Genomic DNA, 21,995 nt, shown 5'->3' on the forward strand with positions numbered 1-21,995 from the left:
GGGGGATTGTGGGAGACAGAGAGCTGGGATGTAAGTCCCTTCCCTCCTTTCCAGTTCTACATGCTCACAAGTGAGAGTGTGGTGCCTTACAACCATCAGGTGAATGCTTGGGGACTCACAGAGAGGTTGACTTAGGGTCATGGCACCATTGAGACATCTAAAGAAAAGAACCCTGTCTATCTTCAGGCTTCATGTTAACTAAGGCTGAGACAATAAATGTTTTCACTGCTCTAGTCCATTTTAGTCCAATATTCCATGCTCTCCACTTATAACACATAAAATGAATTTAGCACAACGCTTTAAACTGTGATCCCTTGAATAGTAAAATGGTTGTTGTTCTATCTTCTATACCTAGGTCTTACCTGGAGGATTCATAAGGGTCAGAGCACCCCAAGTCTCCATGCTATGATATCTTGCCTGCTTGCCCAGCCTTGAGACCCTTCTCCCCAGCCTCCTGAGATCCTTCTCCCCATCGGTGCCTTCCAGGAGTAGCTGGAGGGTGCACAAGGGCATGGTGCATGTAATCAGAACTGCCACCTGCTTCTCTGCAGCTTGCTGTTGTCACCATCTTTCTCCTTCAGTGGGGGCTGTGGCTCTGCTGTCCTTGGGCTACAGTCCACATCCTCACTGCTAGACAACTGACAAGTAAAGCTCCTTCCCTCTATGGCCTTCTGATGCCCAGTGCCAGCTCTGCTAGAGAAGTTACCTCAGCAAAGCCCTGAGACTACCAGTGACCTGGCTGCAGAGGCCATCTGCAGGGATGGTCACCCTCACGCTGTGTCTGATTCCCCTGCCCCTTGCAGCCTCCACCTGCTTTGTTCAATGTGGCCCACATTGCCAGACTCCTCCACATCCTTGCAAGGATCCATTCTTCCTGCCTTGCTCTGCTGTGGCTTCCTAATGGACGAAGTGGAGACGATGATGACACTTGACTGAAAGGGTTATCATAAGCATGAAATGAGGCAACATGTACAATTCTTCAAAGAGTACTAGCCCTCAGGAAAAACTCAGGAACTGCTGGCCTCACTCTTTATCATTGTTATTATTGTCATAAATCATCATCATTCTCATCAGCATAAGTCTTCTAAGAGTTATGTCTCATTTAGGAGCAGTCCATAGATAGATCTAACTGTTGGTCACACTCCTCATAATTGTTGCTATTGTCATAAATTACCCTGAGCGTCAATCATAAGTCTTTCCAGAGTCAAGTCCCCTTTAGGAGATGTTCGTAAGAGGGGTCCAACTGTGATTTGAATTCCATTTCTCTACCATTATGTTACTGATGCCTATGGAAATCAAGGAATATGTATAGGCATCTATTTAGGTGCCCTTAAATTTTAATCAACATTTGGAGAAATCCCCACCCATTCTTTGACTGAAGGTTAAAATATTCTGTGGCAGGGCACTTACGGAAAAGTCAATGGAATGTTAGCCCCAACCCTTCTCCAACACTTTGTGAAGTTGCAACCACTGCCAAAGAAGAGAAACAGTCCAGTCTGTGCTGATCGAGAAGACATTCAGAAGGACATGAGCCCTGAGCTAGGTCACTAGATCCATAGGCAGAGGTAACCATGCTAAACAGGGAGGATATTCTAGGAAGAAAGCATCATAGGCTCTGAGATGAGAAATCATCATGCATTCATAGAACTGCAGAAGTGGGGAAGGATCCTTCACAGACATGGTTCTGGTTTATGTATCCTGCAGATCTATCTCACACCATGTAGAGGACGGACTTGGGCTGAATACAGACAGAGGGATGAGTCTGAATGCTGTTACAGGGTTAACGGAGAGTATGACAAGGGCAAGGACTCAGGCAGGTCTCCAGGCAGGGGCCTCAACCTGGACGAGGACTGCATGGCTCGTTAAGCTGCCGGATAACACCTTATTGACAGGCCTAGAGCCTCAGGAATGGGCCTTGGGCTGGGCATGAGCTAGATCATTGTACTGGCCAGAGGTTATGGCTGTCTACTACCAAGAGGGACTTGATTATCATCTTAAATAAAGCAGGACTTGATCATGACCCTACATAAAAAAGCATCATCTGTATAATGTTCCTGTCTCAGGTCTGAATAGTTCTTGGGAATCATGGAGAAAATATGAAACCAAAATCTCTATCTGTGGGAAAGATGAAGAATCCAACAGGTTTTTGATCTGAAAATAGGTTCTGGGTGAAGAAAGCCAAGACAGAAATGAGATAAGGTACAAAGTAAACCTTTAGCTCTAATAAAAAACACCAATAACTTTTTTCCAGATGACTCAGAACCCTTAGACAATCACTAAATGGTCTGAATTCTGGAAACTATGATATGCATTTGGATGTTTAGGAAAGTCTGTGAAGAGATGAAGATAACACAATGTTCCCATTTGCAGGGCGTTATAACCTAGAGAGGCAGATGCAGAAGCTGATCTGCTGCAACAATAAAGATCTCCAGATTGCTTGTCCCCCAGATTCCTAGCATCCTCCTGTACTACTGGATGGACTGTTATGAAGTTGACTTGTATTACAAATGCATACTGATAATTTATTTTTTAAAGTTCAAATGTTGATGTGACTACCTGGAAAGAGATCTTTGGCTGGGTGCAGTGGCTCATGCCTGTAGTCCCAGCACTTTGTGGGGTCAAGGCAGGTGGATCGCTTGAGGTCAGGAGTTCACCCTGTCTCTACCTAAAATATTTTTTAAAATTAGCTGAGTGTGATGGTGCACGTCTGTAATCCCAGCTACTCAGGAGGCTGAGGCAAGAGAATCCCTTGAACCCAGGAGGGGGAGGTTGCAGTGAGCCGAGATCGTGCCACAGTTGCACTCCAGCCTGGGTGACGGAGCAAGACTGCATCTCAAAAAAAAAAAAAAGAGAGAGAGATCTTGGGAATCAGATGGCACAATTCCTGCCACCATTAAAGTCAGAGTAAAACTGAAGTATATTTATTAGTTATTTCTACCTCTTATATACAAATATGTCTGGTAATTGTGACTTGATTTTGTTTCATTTTCCCTAAGAAACTCTTTTACTCACTCCCTAGTATCATTAAGAGGTATGAATCAACACTGAAATGATCAGACTTTAAAATAGCCCTCTTTTCTTAAAAAAATGTTGATGTTCTACTTTTGTTTAAATATCCCTTTTGATGTGCTAACTAGGTTAGTCTATCACCTTTAATGAAAACTTGAATTTCTAAAGGTGCATTTCTGAAGCCAAGAGAACAAGTAGGTTATGACAAACAAACAAACAGTGAAAGTTATGCTATGCATCAGCTGTTCTCCAGAGAAGTATCAGTAAATTGCTTGTATTATACAAATACAGATTCATACATTAGATATTTCTAAAATACAAAATAATTAAGCTTGATGAAGACTGATATTATATATGGCAAAGGGAAATAATTAGGCAGTGTCATCTTCACTCAACACTATTATTTAGTACAGATTTAAGACAGATTTATTGATTATATATCATAAGCTGTGAGCTAGACACACAAGACACAGTGTAAAGAACCAAAAGTTGTCATGGTATCATTTTTCTGTCTAACTTTGAATTAACCGATGTATTTTATTCAAGACACTTTGGATGTAATAAATGAAATCAACTTGAGATGAATCAAATCAAATGAGGAAAGAAGACAGGTTTTAAGAAGGTATCAGGTAATTTCATGAATGCAACATATATGAAACATACATTAGGCAGCCAGTCCTAATGAAAACTATACTGCTCTCACTGACTTTGAGGGCCATATGGCTTCTCTGTTGGGAGGCTCACTGTTACCACAGAGTCCTCCACTAGCACACAAGCCACTATGGCCACCGTCGCCAAGCACCCACTATTGTATGTCACAGATTTTGGCTTGCTTATTTCATATCCTCCAGAGTAAGAGCCCAGATACTCACAGTGTGGTCAGGTCCATTTACGATCCAATCAGGAATTGGAAACTGATTCACAGGTTACTACACAGTTCCCTAGACCCATTCCTATCAGGAGCTGGGGTTGGGTGAAACCATGTAAAAGGTATACAACATGGAAAAATGTCACACAGAAAGATTAGGAACATGAATTGAAAAGGTAAACAGACCAATAGTGAAACAAGAGGCTTCAAAGCCAACTCGATGTCAAGTCAATGGTGCATATAGACCTATAAAATCTGGCAGGCTTAGCGTTTCAGGAGATGTTCAGCTTTAACAGGAAGCTCTTCATATGTATAAAATTAGATGGAGTAAAGCAAAAATACACTTAAAATTATTATTTTTCTCTCTCCCTAAATTCACCACCTTCAATTAGTCCAACTTACAAAACCAACTTCAAGTGAATACAGTTTACTTTTTGTTTTCATTATCCATCCTGCTTTGGTTAATCTGATGTTTAAGCAAGTCTGTGATGAGTTTAATACACCATGATGTACTTATTTGCAGCAACATATACATTTGGATGCAGAAGCAGATGCTTCTACATATCCTAAATAAGGTTTTATAATGGAAAATAATATTCCATCCATGTGGTTAACCCTGGTTAACAACAGAGAGTGCAGTGTTTTCTATTTAAAGGAAAAAAAAAAAAAACTAAGCAATGTTAAAAAGTTTAACAGCATGTGACTCCAATACGAAATGCTCCAATTACAAAGTTATACTCTTACAAATATAAAGTATTTTGGAGCAATGAATACAAAGATATTTTTATTCTTTTGTGGCAGCAGGTGGCTAAGAGTCGAACAAACTCATGTTCCTGCTTCTGCAGAGTGGCTGCTGACCCCAGGACCCTGCCCCACTTCCATCGATGAGAGGTCATGTGACTGAAATTCACTAATGGACTCTGAGTACAGTGATGCAATTGATGATGCAATTCAGGATGGAGCCACAGGGGATGGCAAGGTCATCAAGTTAGAAACAGGGCATGAGTCACTATATGGAGAAGAAGTAGGCTCAGTCGGCCACCTTAGAGAGAAACAAACTACTATTGTGTTAAGTTCACTGCAGTGTTGGAGTTTATTTGCCATAGCAGCCTTGGTTTTCTCCCTAAAAATGTAGTAGAGTGCCAAAAACACACCATCTAACAAGAGCGTTTTTGAGAAACGGAAGTTAAGCCTTATGTCTCTTTCACACACAGGCACACATACAATTACATTTTCATATATGAAAGCCTGGTTCTAAGGAGGATAATTTTATTTTGTGGTCAAGTGGCTAAAAAGTTACAGGCTTTAAAAATACATATTTCATAATCTCAAACTCATCACTAATTGAATAATCATTTATGTTTATGAATGAGTAAATATTTTTACACATGGGGAACTGCACGTGTGGTTGATCTTCAAGGGGCAGTTTCATAACTTAGCATTATGTATTAGCAAAAACAACACTGGTTCCACCAGAATGTTCTCACTTTTATTTCAGGAACCTGGAACTCTGGATCATTTAGGGAAAAAAAAAAAAAAAAAAAAAGACCCAAACTGGGAGACTGTGACTTCGCATCTCCTGATTTCCAGCAAGCTGGCTGAATGCAAAGCCTTCCTTTGTGTAAAATTACACATAATTTGCATTCAGGGCAGGCATTAATTTTGTTAAAAGAGTTTCAAGTACAAATCAGGACATTTTGGACACCTTTTGAACATCTTAAATCAGGTCAGTTACAATTTCTTTCCAACATTTGACTGAATGTTCCAATTCCACCACCGGGTTGGAAAGAAGAAAAACATCACAATTTACTTGCAGTGGCAACTCAAAGCACAGACAATGAACAGAGCGGCGCTGGTACCTCATGCTGCTCATGCTGCCGGTCTCGGATCCGAGCTTGCATCGCTCCAGCTGGCTGGCTACGATCTGCCGTTCAGCCTCCAGCTCTCGGGTCAGCCTTTCAAACTGTAATTCCTGAAAGAAACCCACCAACAAGATCAATTCAATCATCTACATGACAGGTGAAATTCAGACCAAAATGATAGGATGGCTGAGGGGGAAAAATATGATTTTCCAAGATGTCAAATTTGAGAAATGTGCAATAAAACTAGGAATCGAAGGTTAGACAGGCTTGTGGCCCACTGACCATGCAACTTTGAATAAGTTAATTCATGTAAGTATCAGTTTCATCATTTGTAAAACAGACTTAAATATTTATTTAATAAGATGGATATGAGGATTAAAGGAGATACTGTCATGAAAAATTATCCTGTGCTATCTTTAGCAGACAGTCAGCACCCGACAGGTACCGATACTCCTGACACCACAAGTATAGCATTTAATGAGAAAAAAGTTCAGTTTTTAATTATCTTTTGGAGTTTTGTGTTTATTCCCTACTGGCCTTCTGGCCAACTCTATAGTGTATACTGCTTTCTTCATATTACTTACATATTGTAGATTGAAGTAAATAATGCTTTATAACCCACACTCTTCATAACTTTGCATTCCAGCAGAATGACAATGATACCAATTCTATACAGCCTCATTACTAAGTACATAACCTTTGAGATATTTGATATATCGCCTTAAAAACAGACAATTGAACCAATGAAAAATGCTTCTACAAAACTGCCTCAAATCCACTGTTGAAAACTTTAATGAATGATTCAATCAGAACTTCAAAAATCTCAGCTGTTCCAACAACAGGATTTTGTACCATATTTTACTACTGATGTTTTCTTTCCTCATACACTTAAGTTTTTTAAAAAATGAAAATAACTAGAGCAAATCATGTATTTTAATAAGAAATGGCAGGGAAAGTTTTTATAATGTCACATTTAATACCTTTTAAAAAATAAATTATCTAAACAGTTATGTTTTGGGGATAAGAAACAAGAATGCTTTCTCATACTGAAAAATAGCTCAGGAATCAGTTTTGGAGAATTTAAATTCAGAAGGTTGCAGGGATATATCTTTCCAGAAAATAAGATTTTATTTACTTGCTACCCCAGGACACTCTTGCATGAGGTCTTTAAAAAGTAGAATCTGGTGTGCCCCCCATATAAAATAAAAATATCCTGGCTCTTTTCCATAGGTGCAGATTTTAATACTGACATTATTTTGAGAAACGAAGCAAAAGACACTTTGTAAATGAGAGTTTAATTTTCCCTTTAAGGTGCTGAAACTGAGGGAACATTTTGTTATTTAACCTCAAACTTTTATTCTCACATATTCTGAAGGGCATCAAAGTATTATAGGTAAGAAATTAATAAGACCTCGGCTGAATGTATTTTACGCATCTAACTTCTTCTTCTCTCTTAAAGTTCTACTGCTTTTTTTCTTTCTGGAAATTCCTTTTCATAATATCCACTTCATAATATCCATAATATCCATAATATCAACTTCTAGAAGATTTTTTCACTTCTAGACTTCTTAACATATTGCATCTTAAATCTCTCTGAAACATGAAACCCACCCATACTTTTAAGTTGATAACAACTGTAAAAACATAATACTTGAAGACCATACAGAACTCCTCACGTCGATGGAAATTCATTCTTTGTAGCATCTAAAGTACTTTGATTTGCTGCCCATTTTCCTGTGTTACAGAAGCTCAACATGGTGAAACAGTGCAGTATTTGGAGTCAGAATTCATAAACCAGGGGCTTCTGCTAGGACGGATATTGCTCTTGGTCATCCCTGCTTCAGATTGTGACTTCTCCATGGTTTTACCTCTTGTCAGTATCACAGGAGGGGTGACAATGGGAGATGACTTTCTCGTTTGCAAGCTTCCTTCCCAGCACGCAGTCAGAGTTTCCAAGACTCTTCATCCATTCATGTAGATCTGTATTTGCATCTGGCTTTATTTTCCTTCCCTCTGAAAGAACAACCTTAGAGTTGTTATTATGGTGCAGTTCTTTGGGTAAAGAAGTCTTCCAGCTTGACAGACCTTAAAAAGGTAACTATCTGGTTCTCATTTTGGAAGACATTTTTGCTCTATTGTCCTCTTGTTTGCGCTGTTTCTAACAACACCACCACCACAAAATACAGTTACCCTTAAATTTATTTATCTATGTGTCTATAGTGTTTATTTTTTATTTTTTATTTATTTTTTTTTTTATTGAGACGGAGTCTCACTCTGTTGTCCAGGTTGGAGTGCAGTGGCACGATCTCTGCTCAGTATATAGTGTTTCTTTTTAATTTTTCTCTGCTTTTAAGATTTTCTCTTTACCAGAAGCACTGGGCAATTTGATGATGATGTTGCTTGGTGTAGCTTTCTTCATGTTTCTTATGCCTGGGTTATTGAGCTTGGATCTCTGGCTTTACAGGTTCCATCATATCTGAACATTTTAGGCCATTATTTCTTTACGAATAGTTTATCTGTTCTCCATTATTTCCTTTCCTTCAATGACTCCAATTAAGTGCACTTTAGGCCACTTGGAGTTGTCCCACAGTTCATGGATTCTCTTGCAATTCAATTTTTTTTCCTTTTGTGTTTAATTTGGGTAGTTTCTATTGGTGTCTTCAAGTTAACTAAGCTTTACTTCTGCAATGCTTAACCTACCATTTATCCCATCCAGTGTATTTTTATAACAGACACTGATGAATCAAACATCTCTAAAAATTTCATTTGGGTCTTTTTTGTATCATTCATGACTTTATTTAACTTTTTGCACATGTTAATTATACCTATATTAATTATCCTTTTTGTTAATTCTAACATCTGTGCTAGTTTCAGCTGATTGACGTTTTTCTCTCAATCTGGGTCATATCTTCTGCTCCTCTGGACATGTATTCATCTTTCAACACAGACATTTTCATTTTACCTTCTTGGCTTCTGGATAGGTTTATATTCCTATAATTGTCTTCAGCTCTTTTATGAAGCACATTAAGCTATGTGAAAGCAATTTGATACTTTTGAGCCTTGCTTTTTAGATTTGTTAGGGGGAGCAGAACAGCATGTAGTCTAGGGCTAATCATCCTGCCCTACCAAGGCAAGACACTTCTGAGACCCAACTCAATGCCCCATGGACTACGGGTTCTCCCAGCTTGGCTGGTGGGTGCTGGCAAACATTCCCACCTCTCTATGAGTACCAGGCACAATTTCCTCACATCCTTTCAGATGGTTCTTTCTCTGGTCTCTGCTAGTTTCCTTACATACATGGGCTGCTAAGTTGTTTGCTGAATATGAGAAAGGGCACCTTGCCTTTCTGATATTTGGACCCATGAACTCCCTGGACTTTCAGCACTGTCTTAACTACTCAGGCCCTGCTAGGCTTCCTCCTTTCTGCACTGCTGTGCAGAAACTCTCTCAAGGCAATAATTTCCTACCTTACCCCAAGCCAGGGGTCTATGGCTTACAGGGAAAACTGTTTGAGCCTTGCCACACCACTGAGGCTAGGATCTGTCAAAATGTAACCACCCTGAACTGGAATGGTATTCTCTTTGGAGCTGATAACTGAGCTTGTGAATGGGAACAAGAGGAGCTAGAATGGAGGTTCTCTAACTTGCAAAGACTGATTGATTTTTCAACTGAGGATTGATTTTTCTCCTTGGTATAGACATTCTTGTGGCCCAAAGCCATCTAGAGAAGACACAGCATCTTCACAAGAATGGATGAGATTCTATTGCACTGGAGGATACTTTAACTGTAGGGTAACTGGAAAGATGACATTATCCATCTCTAACACAGTTTGGGGTTTGAGGGAGGACAGACCTCTCAGAATGAATAAGCTGCTGAGTTTCTTGGAAAATTTGAGATGAAACAGCATTCAAGAGAGGGATGTTGCTAATAAGGGCAGGTGAGTATACAAGAAGTTAATTGGAAAATTAGAGCTATGTGAATATATTTAGTGAAACTTGTAATTCTGGTTATAAGTAAATATGTAGTACTAAATTAATTCAGCAAAAGTGAGACTGTCAAGAAAGAAGAAATATCTCTAAAGATTGTCTAGATTTGCAGAATAGAAGAAACAATAGAAGCCAAGATAATAAATAGAAGAGTAATTCTGGGGTAAAGGATCACTAGTATGGCCTTCTCCTGTGTAATTCTGGTGGAGATGTGGTGATGTAAATCAGGCTGTATAAAACGTAATACAGAGACTGCCCAGAGACATTAAGATTTCATGGGAATTTAGAGTACCTGGTGGTTTAGAGAGGACATCCAATGGTAAAAGAAGTTATAAGAAAAAGCAGAGCAGTGTTAGAAAGCCTAAATCTCCCCACTATGTGGAAATTAACTTATGTAAGAGATCATAAATATTCATAAAACTATTGGAGATATGACGCAAAAGTTCATTAAAATGTACAAAGAACGAGATTTAAATGGTTTCATCCTAGAATAGCATATTATTGAGCCATATAATACGTTAGGATTATTATAAGAAAAATTATCAAACGTTTTATAACTTTTCCTAAACAGCCTAAATTAATGATTTATTTGGTTTAATTAAATGGAGTTTATGAAATGTTTTTAAGTAGATAAAAGCATGTAAAGTCTCTTGGGGGGACTTAGCTAACTTAGTATGAAAACTGAAATCAGAAAACTTATCGCCATAGTTTCATTACTTCTTTCAATAAATATGTTACTTAACTTTGTGGTATAGCATTAGTTGGGATGGTATCATCCAGATTTAAGGAAGTATAAAAATGTACAATTGTTAAGTCTTAACAATATTGAGGCTTCTTCATTTCTACAGTCTAAATGCCTGTGTCTCCATCCCCTGCCCAAGATTCACATGTTGAAATGCTATCCCTCAAGATGAGGGTATTAGGAGTTAGGGCCTTTGGGAGGTGACTAGCTGAACCAGGAAGTGGGCCCTCACCAGACACCAAATCTGCCTGCACCATGATCTTGTGTTTCCCAGTCTCCAGAACTGTAAGAAATGTTTCAGCTATTTATAAGCAATGCAATTTATGGTATTTGGTTAAAGCAACCTAAACAGCCTAAGACAAGATGCACATACTATTTTTTGCATAGTTTCATTTCCATTCACATGCAACATTTTGTTTTCCCTAAGTTAAGAACTTGGAGTTTTTTGTTCCTTTGCTCAGTTGTCTATGGACTTATCAAACCCCAAACTCCTCCAATTTGTATAAAACTTCTCTTCACACAAACATATGAAATAATATGTCAATATCAACTACTGAAGAAATCTCTCCTGGAGTTTTTGACCTGCTCCAATCTGGCCTGGCTGCCTTCTTTGCACAGCTGTCTTCTGGGATCTCTCTCCATCTTCAGGCGGGAGATTTCCTTTGTGCCTCTCTTCTGTGGATTCCTGTCTCCTCCATGAGTTGTCTTCTTCATTGTCCTACTTTATTTCCTTTCCTGGTAGAAAATGTCTTTCCAGATACACAGAGATAGAGAGAATGAAAGAGAGGTATTATGTTCTGACACTTTGCACATCTTTACATGTTTTTATTCTACTCTCACACTTAGTGAATAATAGGACTTAGTAAAGAAATAGAGAATTCTAGGTTGGAAATCATTTTCCTTCAGGGTTTTGAGACAGTGATTTTTTGCTTCATTATCTTCTACTCTCCAATGTTGCTGTTGAGAAGTGTGAAAACTTTCAGAGGTTTTTTTTTCATTTTTCTTTTTTTTAATGAAATCTGCTTTCACTTTCTCCCAGAAAACATGTTGTATGTGGTGACATATCTTGATATACCTCTATTTTTAGACATGTTTGCTGGATATTTTGTGATCTATTTATTTAGGGATCTTTCAATCAAAAACCTATTGTTTATTCTAAGCAATTCTTTTGAAAATTTTTAATGCTTTTCTCCTCCTTTTTAACATTTTTGTTACTCTTGTTTTTTCTTCAACTCTCATTATTCAGATGTTAAAATCTAGTCCTCAAGGTTTCTTCCTTTAGTCTTCTTCTCTTGTATTATTCTGTTTCTTTATCTTCTGTTTTACTTTCTGAAAAGTTTTATCAATTTAATCATGTAAGTCTCTAATGAATAATTCATTGCTATTATTATGCTTTTAATTTCTCGGAGCCAGTTTTTATTCTCTGAATATTTCTTTTAATTTGCATCTGGTATTTATTCTATGGATGTAAAATCATCTCTCTTCTTTCTCCACAGTATTAATGTGGTCATGTTTGTTTTCTTCTCTCTGCATAGTTCCTATTTTATGATTTTTCTGTTTGTTTTAAATATGTATTTTTGAAGGTATCTCAACTTCCCTGGCAGTCTGCTCATATGTGACTGTTGGGGTGAAAGAGCTGACACTTGTATGAGTGCCAGCATGAGTGAGGCTTGTTAGCTGTGCCTTCCAGGAGAACCACTGTGTGCAGAACATCATGCAGAATCCCCTGAAAAGGCTCTTCCTAGCTCCAGCTTTGAGCATAAACATTTGCCTGCTCTTTTTCCGCAAAGCTGAGCAAGGTTGAGGAGGGGTGGGTCTCAAAATTTAGCAAGTAAAACTGTATTCAATACCTCACTTTTAACAGTTTTTCTTGTGGTCCCTGAGTCAAGAGAATTAATTTCACCCCTTCCAGAGAATAAGCCTCTAGTTTTGGGCATGGTGGGGTAGGGGATTTGGAGATCTAGCTGATATCTAAATGAGTGTTCAGCCAATCTCCGGAGCTTACCACTATACTTCATGCCCCATGCACCCACACCCCGCACCTTTGAGAGATTTTCCTGTGTAAATTGATCTACGATTTAACTCACCCCCCTGCTTAGAGCTCCATTCCCTTGGGTATAGTAAGTCATTTCCCACTTTGTCCGTCTACCTTCTTTCATCCATTCTAAGTCACACATTTTTCACACTTTGGTATCTCTGGGTTTACCAGCTCATGAATTGGGATGACTTGCGTTTGATAGTGTGTGACTCTTTATTGGAAGTACTGTTGCTTTCTTCACAGTGCTTTAAGTAACTCTAAAAATTGATGGCCTCTCAAACTTGATGAAATATGGTTCTTTATTTACCCACTCTCTATGTTTAGGGGGTTATAACCCTTTTTAAAAGTCTTACTGCCATTTTGGCAAGGAAGCGGGGGTTAACACAAGGATTCAATGCATCTTCTTTATTTGGCAGTGAGATCATCTTTTAAAATAACTTGGCAAGCTCAGGGCAAAGAAGGACAGGTCAGAGTAGGAGTGAATCTAAAACGCCCCAGGTCTTTGTGACATCTGCTGAACCCCTGAGCTGGAATATTCTAGTGGCATAGGTTGGTCCCTCTGCTCTCCTTCTAAGCATAACCATATTCCACACCAAGATGCTGATCATGCTCCTGTTTAGAAAGATTTAAAGAATGTCTGAAGTCCCATACTTCAAGTTTCGGTCAACTTTCCTGCAGTGTCCTCTATTTCTAAAATTTGGCTTCATACCTAGTTCTATTTTGAGCAAATCCCTGGGTCAATAATACAGACAGAAATCCTTCTCTAGGCCTGGGCCTTTACAGAAGCATTTTGTTGACTACTCAACCTTCTTGGGGAGGATGTTCTGCCTCTCCACACCTGTTCCTGCTGGTGGCTCCACTGGATGGTAGGTTGGGCCTGTCAGATGACATCCTCCTGATACATCCCTCTGCTCCACTTCAACTTCTTCCCTCCTCCTTTCCTACGACTGACCACTAGCTAGTATATCCACTGGCTCCTGCCAGAGTCTCAGCAAATTATCTATTTCCCTCAGTGGCCCGCTACAGTCCCCATACTTCATTCACTATCCCCATGTCTGGCCCATCCTGTCTATAGATGAGACCTGGTTCTCAGATGCACAAATGCCACCACAATCGAGTTAGCTGCATGTAAAATAAGAGAATGAAACAGCAATTCTGTATCTCTTCTGCTAAGATTGAATGGTTTTATGGAGTCTGACTTAGTGACAAGGTTTGCAATAATAGAGCAAAATAACTGCTCAAGTGCTCTGAAGTATTTAATTAGAAAGCAGATTACGGTCATTATCATTGTCTAAACTTTTTCCTTAGATGTTCTACCTGGGAGAGGATCAACGTACAGAACTGTGGTTTCTCTGTCCTAGTTTCCCACTCTGTAGGTGAGTTCTTGCCGCCTGGTGTCTCTCCTCTCTGCACTGACCAACAATTAACACCATTGAGTATGCCTGGGTGATCTTTTTTCTTATATCACTTTTAATTCCCATTTCACATGAACGAGTTGACTCTATAGCCACAATTCTTGGCAATGTTAATTTTACCCCACTGAAACATGTTGCCAAGCCAAGTCTGAAGGGGAAGTGGCACAAATGACAGGGTAATAATTGGAAGCCTACAGCAGAGTGTCCAACAAATCTGGACAGAACAAGCCATGATGTCAAGATGGAATGGAACAAATCAATGTCAACTGTAAAGGGGTGTAGACCTCATTGGTGAGTCAGAAACTGTGGCAAAGAGCTGTCTGTGAAAGTTTACAAAACTGACAGATTAATGTTTTAAACAACGACAGTGTCATCCTGGGTTACCCAGCAAGGCAGCAGATGACAGGAATCAGAACTTGGAAATGGAATCATAAGCACCTTTCCAGAACACATTCAATAAAATAAAAATATAACGAAACACCTCTTTCTCTCCAACTCCTTCATTCTGCAGTGTTCCATCTGCTTTTGCTCTGCCATTTTCTCTTGCCAAATGCTTTGTTAGCCAAATAAAGTATGCTTAATACAGTTTATTTAATTCACTAGATGACAGGACTCCATGAAATTAACAAAGGCTACATTTCTTGGTATTTTAAGATGATGTATAATTCCATTATGCTTAAAAAATTAGTAGCAATATTATATGGGTGACTCTAAACTCTATCACAGTAATCTCTAGAACTGTTTAAAATGCCTGGTCCATTCCTCCAGAACTGAAGACACAAATGTGGAGGCAACAGAGCCCAGCATGTGCACTCTGAAAATGTTCTATTAGTGATTATTATGCCCATATCTGCTTGGGGATGACTATTCTACTTATGATAACAGCACATAATGGCAGTTAATATTTTAACTAATTACTTATCATGTACCTTATTCTGCTAAGTGCTTTACATGTATTAACTTATTTATTCCAATGTTGACTCAATAAGGTAGGCATTTGATTGTCAGGGACATCTCAGACTTAGAGATGTTAAGTAGCTTCCCAAAGATTAGCTAGAACTGTAACAAGAAGTCTAACCCACACTAACAGTTCAGAAACCCATTGCTTCCAAGCTCTAGGAATATTTATTTCCACTGTTTTAATGAAGGCTATATAATCAGGAACAATACAGCCAAAATAATAGCACAAATTTCTTTTTTTTTTTAATTATTATTATACTTTAAGTTTTAGGGTACATGTGCACAATATGCAGGTTAGTTACATATGTATACATGTGCCATGCTGGTGTAATAGCACAAATTTCTTTAATGAGGAAGAACTATAGCTCATCATTTCACACTCTCTTTTATTTTAGTTTTCCTTGCCTGCCTGGAAATAAAATATTAGAATTATTATGTCCAACCATAGAAAGAATTATACTTATTGTACTGTTCAAGTTCACACTACAACTGAAATAATTCCTTTGAATAATGGCCCTTAATTTTTAAGAGGAACACTGCCAAACTCAGATATACCAAACAAGGGCAATGAAGACAGAGAGGGGGCGTACACCAACATCTTTGCCTATACTTATACCACAGTAGAGAAAGCAGCCTTTCTATATTTAAAGGGTGAAAGACGAAGTACCAGAATCCTAGCCTCAGCCAAAATCGATGACTTGCATTTCCTCAAATGGACTTTGCATGTGTTCAATCTGCATTTATTCACTCATTGCTCCAAATATCTATTTCCTCTTCTCTATCCTTTCCTTGTTCTTCAAGTCTAGCAAAAATGCCTTTGCCTTTCAATTTCACAGTGATGAATCACACTACTTCATTTAATTGCCATCTGTTCTATATGTACGTACATTTCTGACCTCACCCTCAATCTCAGCACCTGAGAAGAATTGTCCGCCACTCCCATAGCACCAAAAACACTTTCCTGAATTCTGTTAGTTACATTCCTGTCTCCTCTCCTGGACCGTATATGCCTTGATGACAGGGACCATGCTTTTGCATTATCACCTTCTTCTCATCTACCATAGAGTGCTCTCAATACATGAGGAATAGATGGATGAGTGGATGGATGCCTTACTTGACCTCAACAAATAATGTTTGCATCCATATGAGAAAATGTGCAATAGTGAAGAGCAAACTCACACTATCGATCTGGGAAAATTTAAAATATGACATTAAATCACTTTTTTATAGCACTTCCAATGCAGAATTTCTGTTCAATGATCTTTTTCCATGAATTGCTCACTCACTCTACCTCTCTCTCCCCTCTACTCTCTGTGTCATCATTGTACATCCTTTGTATAACTAACCCGTTTTAGGAATAATTTTTTCAGAACAGAAATATTTGAGTGACGAAGGATGATGTTTATCCTTTCTTAATCAGTGCTCTTTGTTGAAACTTAAATAGCTAAATATCCATATCAATGGAATAATTATACATGCTCTTATCACCAAACATCATGTACTTGACTTGACCTGGTAACAGCATTTTACTTTGTTGGTCTCCTGTTCCTTCCCGCACAAACTCTTCTGATGGTTTCTGACACACCATCTCCTGCTTTCTTTCCCACCTCTTTTGCTGACCCTCTAATTTTCCTCTGTGGCTGTCTCTTCCTCTCTCAAGCCACCATTCTCCTTGTGATTCTTATACTTTCTCTGAACAAGCTCATCCATTCCAAAAGCCTCAATGACTGGTTCTTGGTGTTTATCCGCCGACATTCATTCCCAAAACCAAGAGGTTCACATCCAAAACCAAAATCAACCAAATCCTACAAACCTACTCCCACTTCTTCATTTTCCTATCTCACAGAATGACAGCATCATTTGCCCAAGTTGCCTGATCCACAGATTTGCAAATCCTTCTAGACTCTGTCCTCTCCAGACATACATAACAAATCATCTTTAATCTGCCCACTGAGTGATGCACTAATACCACTCCAGTTTTGGCCACAAGTATCTCTTGCCCAGATTCCTAAACTCAGTATCCTAATTAATATCTTGCCCTGTTCATACTTGCTTTCAATCTGTTTTTCAAAATACAGCCAAAATTTTTCATGAAAAATAACAAATGTGATTATGTTACTCATTTATTTAGAATCTTTTAGTGAATCCTAATTTCCAAAGGATAAAAGTTAATTTTTCTTAACTTATTAATCATATAAAATATAGTTAGATATAATTACATACAATTAAGATTAAATAATTATATATAAATATAATTTTAAAACGTTACTTATTACAGTACAGTTATATTAGAAGATGACAGTATCTTCAAAGTTATGCTCCATTTATTGGCCACCAAGAAATGTACGTAAAACTTTTCAGAGTGAGGAAAAACACTGTTCTGACTTTTCAGAAAAGCATCAGTAGATACTTGATTTCTATCAACCTAGCTGCAAAGCTCTCTGTCCAAATTGTGAAATCTACATTAAAAAAAAAATAAACTCAGTCATAAAATTGACACTTTCAGATATTTTTATCCTACATCATTACATGGCAGAATAATCCATTTTCTCATCATTTACCTCCTTCCTAGCAGAATAGTCTGTTTCCTCATCATTTGCCTTCTTCCTAACATAAAATGTTCTAATGAATTTCAGAGTTCAGTAGCTCTTTGAGAGTTGAATGTCTGTCAGTATTTCAAGACTAGGAATAGTTTCCAGTCTCTTCGGTGGCTGGAGAATTCCCAGTGAGTTATCTAATTTGACCACTGGAAATCAAAATTTGCCCCCAACAATACGGTGGTACTGCTGCTGAATTTCTGTTAAATACCCACAATGTCAGAGTTTTCTAGTATATATATGAAATGCCAAGAGAGCGCCACCTTCTCACTAACAACGACCACAGGGGTGTATTGAGTCTTTTGCACTTTGCCTGGCAGCTAATCAAAAGTTCCAATTATTTTTGACTTATCATTATGTTTTATTTCAAGGCAAGAATGACATTATCTTCTTCATCGAAATCTCTAGTATCCTACCACATATTAGGTATCAAATCAACATTTATGGAATAAATAAGTAAAACAGCAGTAGGGCAAAAGATGCTTATGTGGAAAGCATTCTGCAAGGTGCTGAATGATGCAGTCAGGGAAGATATGAGCATAAAATTAATTCAGGTGTGGATCCTGTTGACAGTTCTAAGTCTAGTAAAATAGTTGAAATCAACACATCATTAAATAGAATGCAAAGTAATGCTAAATTGTAATGAGATACAAATGAATTTCAAAGATGACTTTCCCTTAGAAAAGATGGAAGAGTGCGGGGAGAAGGAGGGCAACGTCACGTGCAGGAACTAGTATTTGAGATGGACAATGGGAGGTTATTATTTGACCATGTGAAAGGGATGTCATTCCAGGCTCAAAGAACAGCAGGGATTTAAGCACAGATCTTGACAAATACTGAATGTGTGTGGATGTGTTTCAGAGAGCAATTAGATTTCATCTTATTGGAATTTAGGGGCAAATTTACTATCAGGCAAATTACATTGGAAGTTTGACATAAGTAAAAGGTTGATATTCAACAATGATCATGATTTTCTTCGTTTACTGAATTTGATGCACCTTCTCATCTATTTCCATACTCCAAATAAGAAACCCTTTGAAATTTTATGGAACTCATGTGTTTCACTGACAAGAAAATAGTTAATAAAATTTAACTATGTTTTTGACATTTGAGGGTCAATAGTGTAAACATGGATCTTGCACTATATATTGCGCTGCAAGGATGTTAGTTTGCCAGTCCCTAAATGTCCCTGTCAACTGTAGAGCTTTTTCATAATTAGGCAAACACAATAAAGTCCACTGGGGCTATGGACACCAGTAGATATGGGTTCTTACAGCCAAAAAAGTAGTCTCAGTTTCTTCTGCTTCATTTATGTTGACATTTTTTTTTTACCCATTCTGTGTGTTATTATTCATAGCTCCTGCTCCTCATTGCCTCCAGAGTGGATTTTAATTGCTGCTGTCACATCCACTGTTGATTGAGGGGACTGAGGTTACCACAGGGCTGACATCAGGTAAGAGGGAGTTATTATTAAAATTGTACCCTAACATAATAGCATAATAGTTTTATTATTTGTACAATAACAGCCATATTGTTACTCTAATTATCTTATCCTCACAATGACCCAATTGATTTAGGGTATAAAGTATAATCCATTTGTGTAAAGAGTAGTGAACAGGGCCAGGCGCAGTGGCTCATGCCCGTAATCCTAGCACTTTGGGAGGCTGAGAAGAGCAGATCACAAGGTCAGGAGTTCGGGACCAGCCTGGTCAGCATGGTGAAACCCCGTCTCTACTAAAAATACCAAAATTAGCCAGGCACGGTGGCACGCACCTGTAGTATCAGCTTCTTGGGAGGCTAAGGCAGGAAAATCACTTGAACTCGGGCTCCAGCCTGGGCGACAGAGCGAGACTCCATCACAAATACATGAATAAATAAATCAATAAATAAAAAATAAACTGGCAATCACACAGGTAAAGTGAACTGGCAGTCAGAGAGGTTAAGTGAATAAATCAGGATCACTCAGTTAGTGGGACAGCAGAGGCAATACAGAGATAGCTGGCCCATTGGTATTTCCTATTCTTGATAAGGTATGTAATATATGCATGCATGTCAACGCTTTTGTTTCATCTGAGAAATATATTTCCCTGCTGCTTAGGAAGTAATATATTCAAAACATGAACATTCTTATATTAACTTGTTTAAATCCATGTGGGACAACAGGACTGATTTTACTGTTCATTTCTTACAATACTGTGCATTCAATTAAATACTCTCTTTACTAAAGCAGCTTAATGATTTGAACATTTCAGTGTGATCCGCTCTCAGATCAACTTCAAAAGACTGAATTTAAACCTATCTTCAAGCTGTGAAGGTTTTAGTTCCTTTCTTTTTTTTTTTCTTTACTTTTTAAAATTCCTCTGCTGGGAACGAATTAAGTACAGCCTAGCAAAGGATAGATCCATATTTGCATCCTGCTAATCAAACAAGAACTTGTAAGAATGTAGCAGTGATAAATGTACCACCATTGAAATCGTTTATATAAGTTGGAGCAAAATGAACTGTGACCAACAGATTCCTTCCACAGCCATCACCCATCTACATGGCTCCAATGTGCGGAAGTGTCTTAATGGATGTACGTTATCAAGTTTGCAGGCTTATTTTCAGTCATAAAGAATAGTGTACCAAATGCTGTTGGTACACTGAATTTGTCACACCGTAGACAAGCTAATATCATTATGTGAGACCACAGGGGAAAAAATAAAAGATTCACATTTAATCCATATTAACTACCAGGAGACCCATCAAGGCAGTTGGGCTGGCTCATGATACAGCAGCTTCTAGCAAATTAGCAGCCCATAACAACTTAGTTATAATGAGCTGCAAGATCTTACACCATAAGCTCAACTCCATTAAATCGAATCCAAGTACATGAATTCATGTACAAAGTATAACCTTAACATCTGTCTGTGCTTAGCCAATATTTTGTTTATGCCTTTTTAGGGACAACCAAATTATCTTTGTGTCCCCTGAAACTAGGAACTGTAATTTCCATCAACTTCAGTTTTACCTGATAGAGAGGGCTGGACTGATCACCACTGGCCTCCCCGGCTGTGGCGTCCAGCAGCAAGCTATGCATCATCCCAGCAGCTGTTCCCTACATATTGGGCCAATTTTTTCCCAAACAATTTTCCCTAGCTATTCAAGTGGGAAAAGCAATAGTCTTCTCAGAAATTAAACAGTCAACAAAGCATGCATATCTAACAAATACTGTAGACCTTGTATTTAGTTAAGCCCAATGAGTTAAATCCTATCCTACTCTACTCAGCATGGAGAATATGTTTTAATAAACTTAGGCCATTTTTTTTTTCTCAAAAAGCAATGTCCTCCTTCTTTTCCCATAGTGGACTGACTACTCTTTAGGGACTCAGGAAATAATATCACCATTATTATAATTGTTATTTCTGTTTTACAGATGGGGAAATAGAGAGATAGACTACCCATGGTTAACCAGTTGCTAAGTGAGGAAACAGATATTCAGTATATAATTTAAGGTATTTTCCACGGAGTTTTATGTAAAGAATGAATACATATTTATGGGAATAATCTAACTTTCTTATTATTTTTCTGTCTTAAACAACAAGGGTACATTATTCACTTGGGCAGCGTTTTCAAAATTAACATCTTACCTGCAGAAACCTTAGCATGCAGAAAAATGGGTACTGCATATATTGTTATGTCTTTTCTAGAGTTTTACATATCGAAATCTGATCTAATTCTAATCAATCTAGATGCAACGTCTTAAAGTCTCATAGAATTTTATATGTGGATGGGATCTAGAAAGTCATTTAGTTCATCATCCTTCTCCTTCAAGCATCAGCCTTTCCAGCAGTTTCTCAGTGAAAGTTGACAAGAAAAGCAGTTCAAACCCCAATGCATACCATTCCAGGGAAGGATAGCTCTGGTAATCAAATTCATAGTATGGTTTCTTATAAAAATAAAATGATTCTACCTTCTGTTCTACTTTTGGCTTCTAATTTACCAAAGCATGAGACTGACTTTTTCACTGACATAGTAGACTTTGAAAAACCATTTGAAAAATCTTGTCTTCTGTAATTCAAACAGGGGTAGTTTAGAGGTTTCATCATTGTTTTTAGAAGTCCCCTCCTCCTCCTCTGCCCACACCTTTGCATTGCCCTCTTATTTTCCATGGCCTCTTCCACAACTCAAAACACCCAACAGTTTATATATGATTTCACGTATGGTCTAAAAGTATCACTTTTCTTATAACTTTGAAATTAAACTTCCAATAATATAACTTAAGGTTACAGTAGCTTTCTTCCCATTATGAAATAGCTGCTTTATAGGAAACCTGAATTCAACTATAAATAATTTTTTTTTTCTGAACCCCTGTCAAACCAGACTTACCTACACTACAGACTCTTCAGATGATAACTTTGAACCTGCAGACAAGGTGGGACATGCATCCCAAATTTTTATTTTTTTATCTTATATTTTTCAGCGTTTTATGTTCTTCTTGAAACAGAATTCTGTATCAAACATATGCATATTTTCTTA

At 38.0% G+C, this 21,995-nt stretch overlaps 1 protein-coding gene across 3 annotated transcripts in view; it reads right to left on the reverse strand.

Annotated features, from left to right (window-relative positions):
* CTNND2 (catenin delta 2) overlaps positions 1-21,995 on the reverse strand; it is a 948,689-nt gene that overhangs the window by 596,887 nt on the left and 329,807 nt on the right. For all 3 annotated transcript variants that reach the window (XM_054488747.1, XM_054488746.2, XM_063664666.1), the window contains one exon: positions 5,737-5,849. In XM_054488747.1, coding sequence (XP_054344722.1) covers positions 5,737-5,849 — 113 coding nt within the window. The remainder of the gene's footprint in view (positions 1-5,736; positions 5,850-21,995) is intronic.

This window comes from Pongo pygmaeus, chromosome 4, assembly GCF_028885625.2.
Source record: "Pongo pygmaeus isolate AG05252 chromosome 4, NHGRI_mPonPyg2-v2.0_pri, whole genome shotgun sequence".
NCBI lineage: Eukaryota > Metazoa > Chordata > Mammalia > Primates > Hominidae > Pongo > Pongo pygmaeus.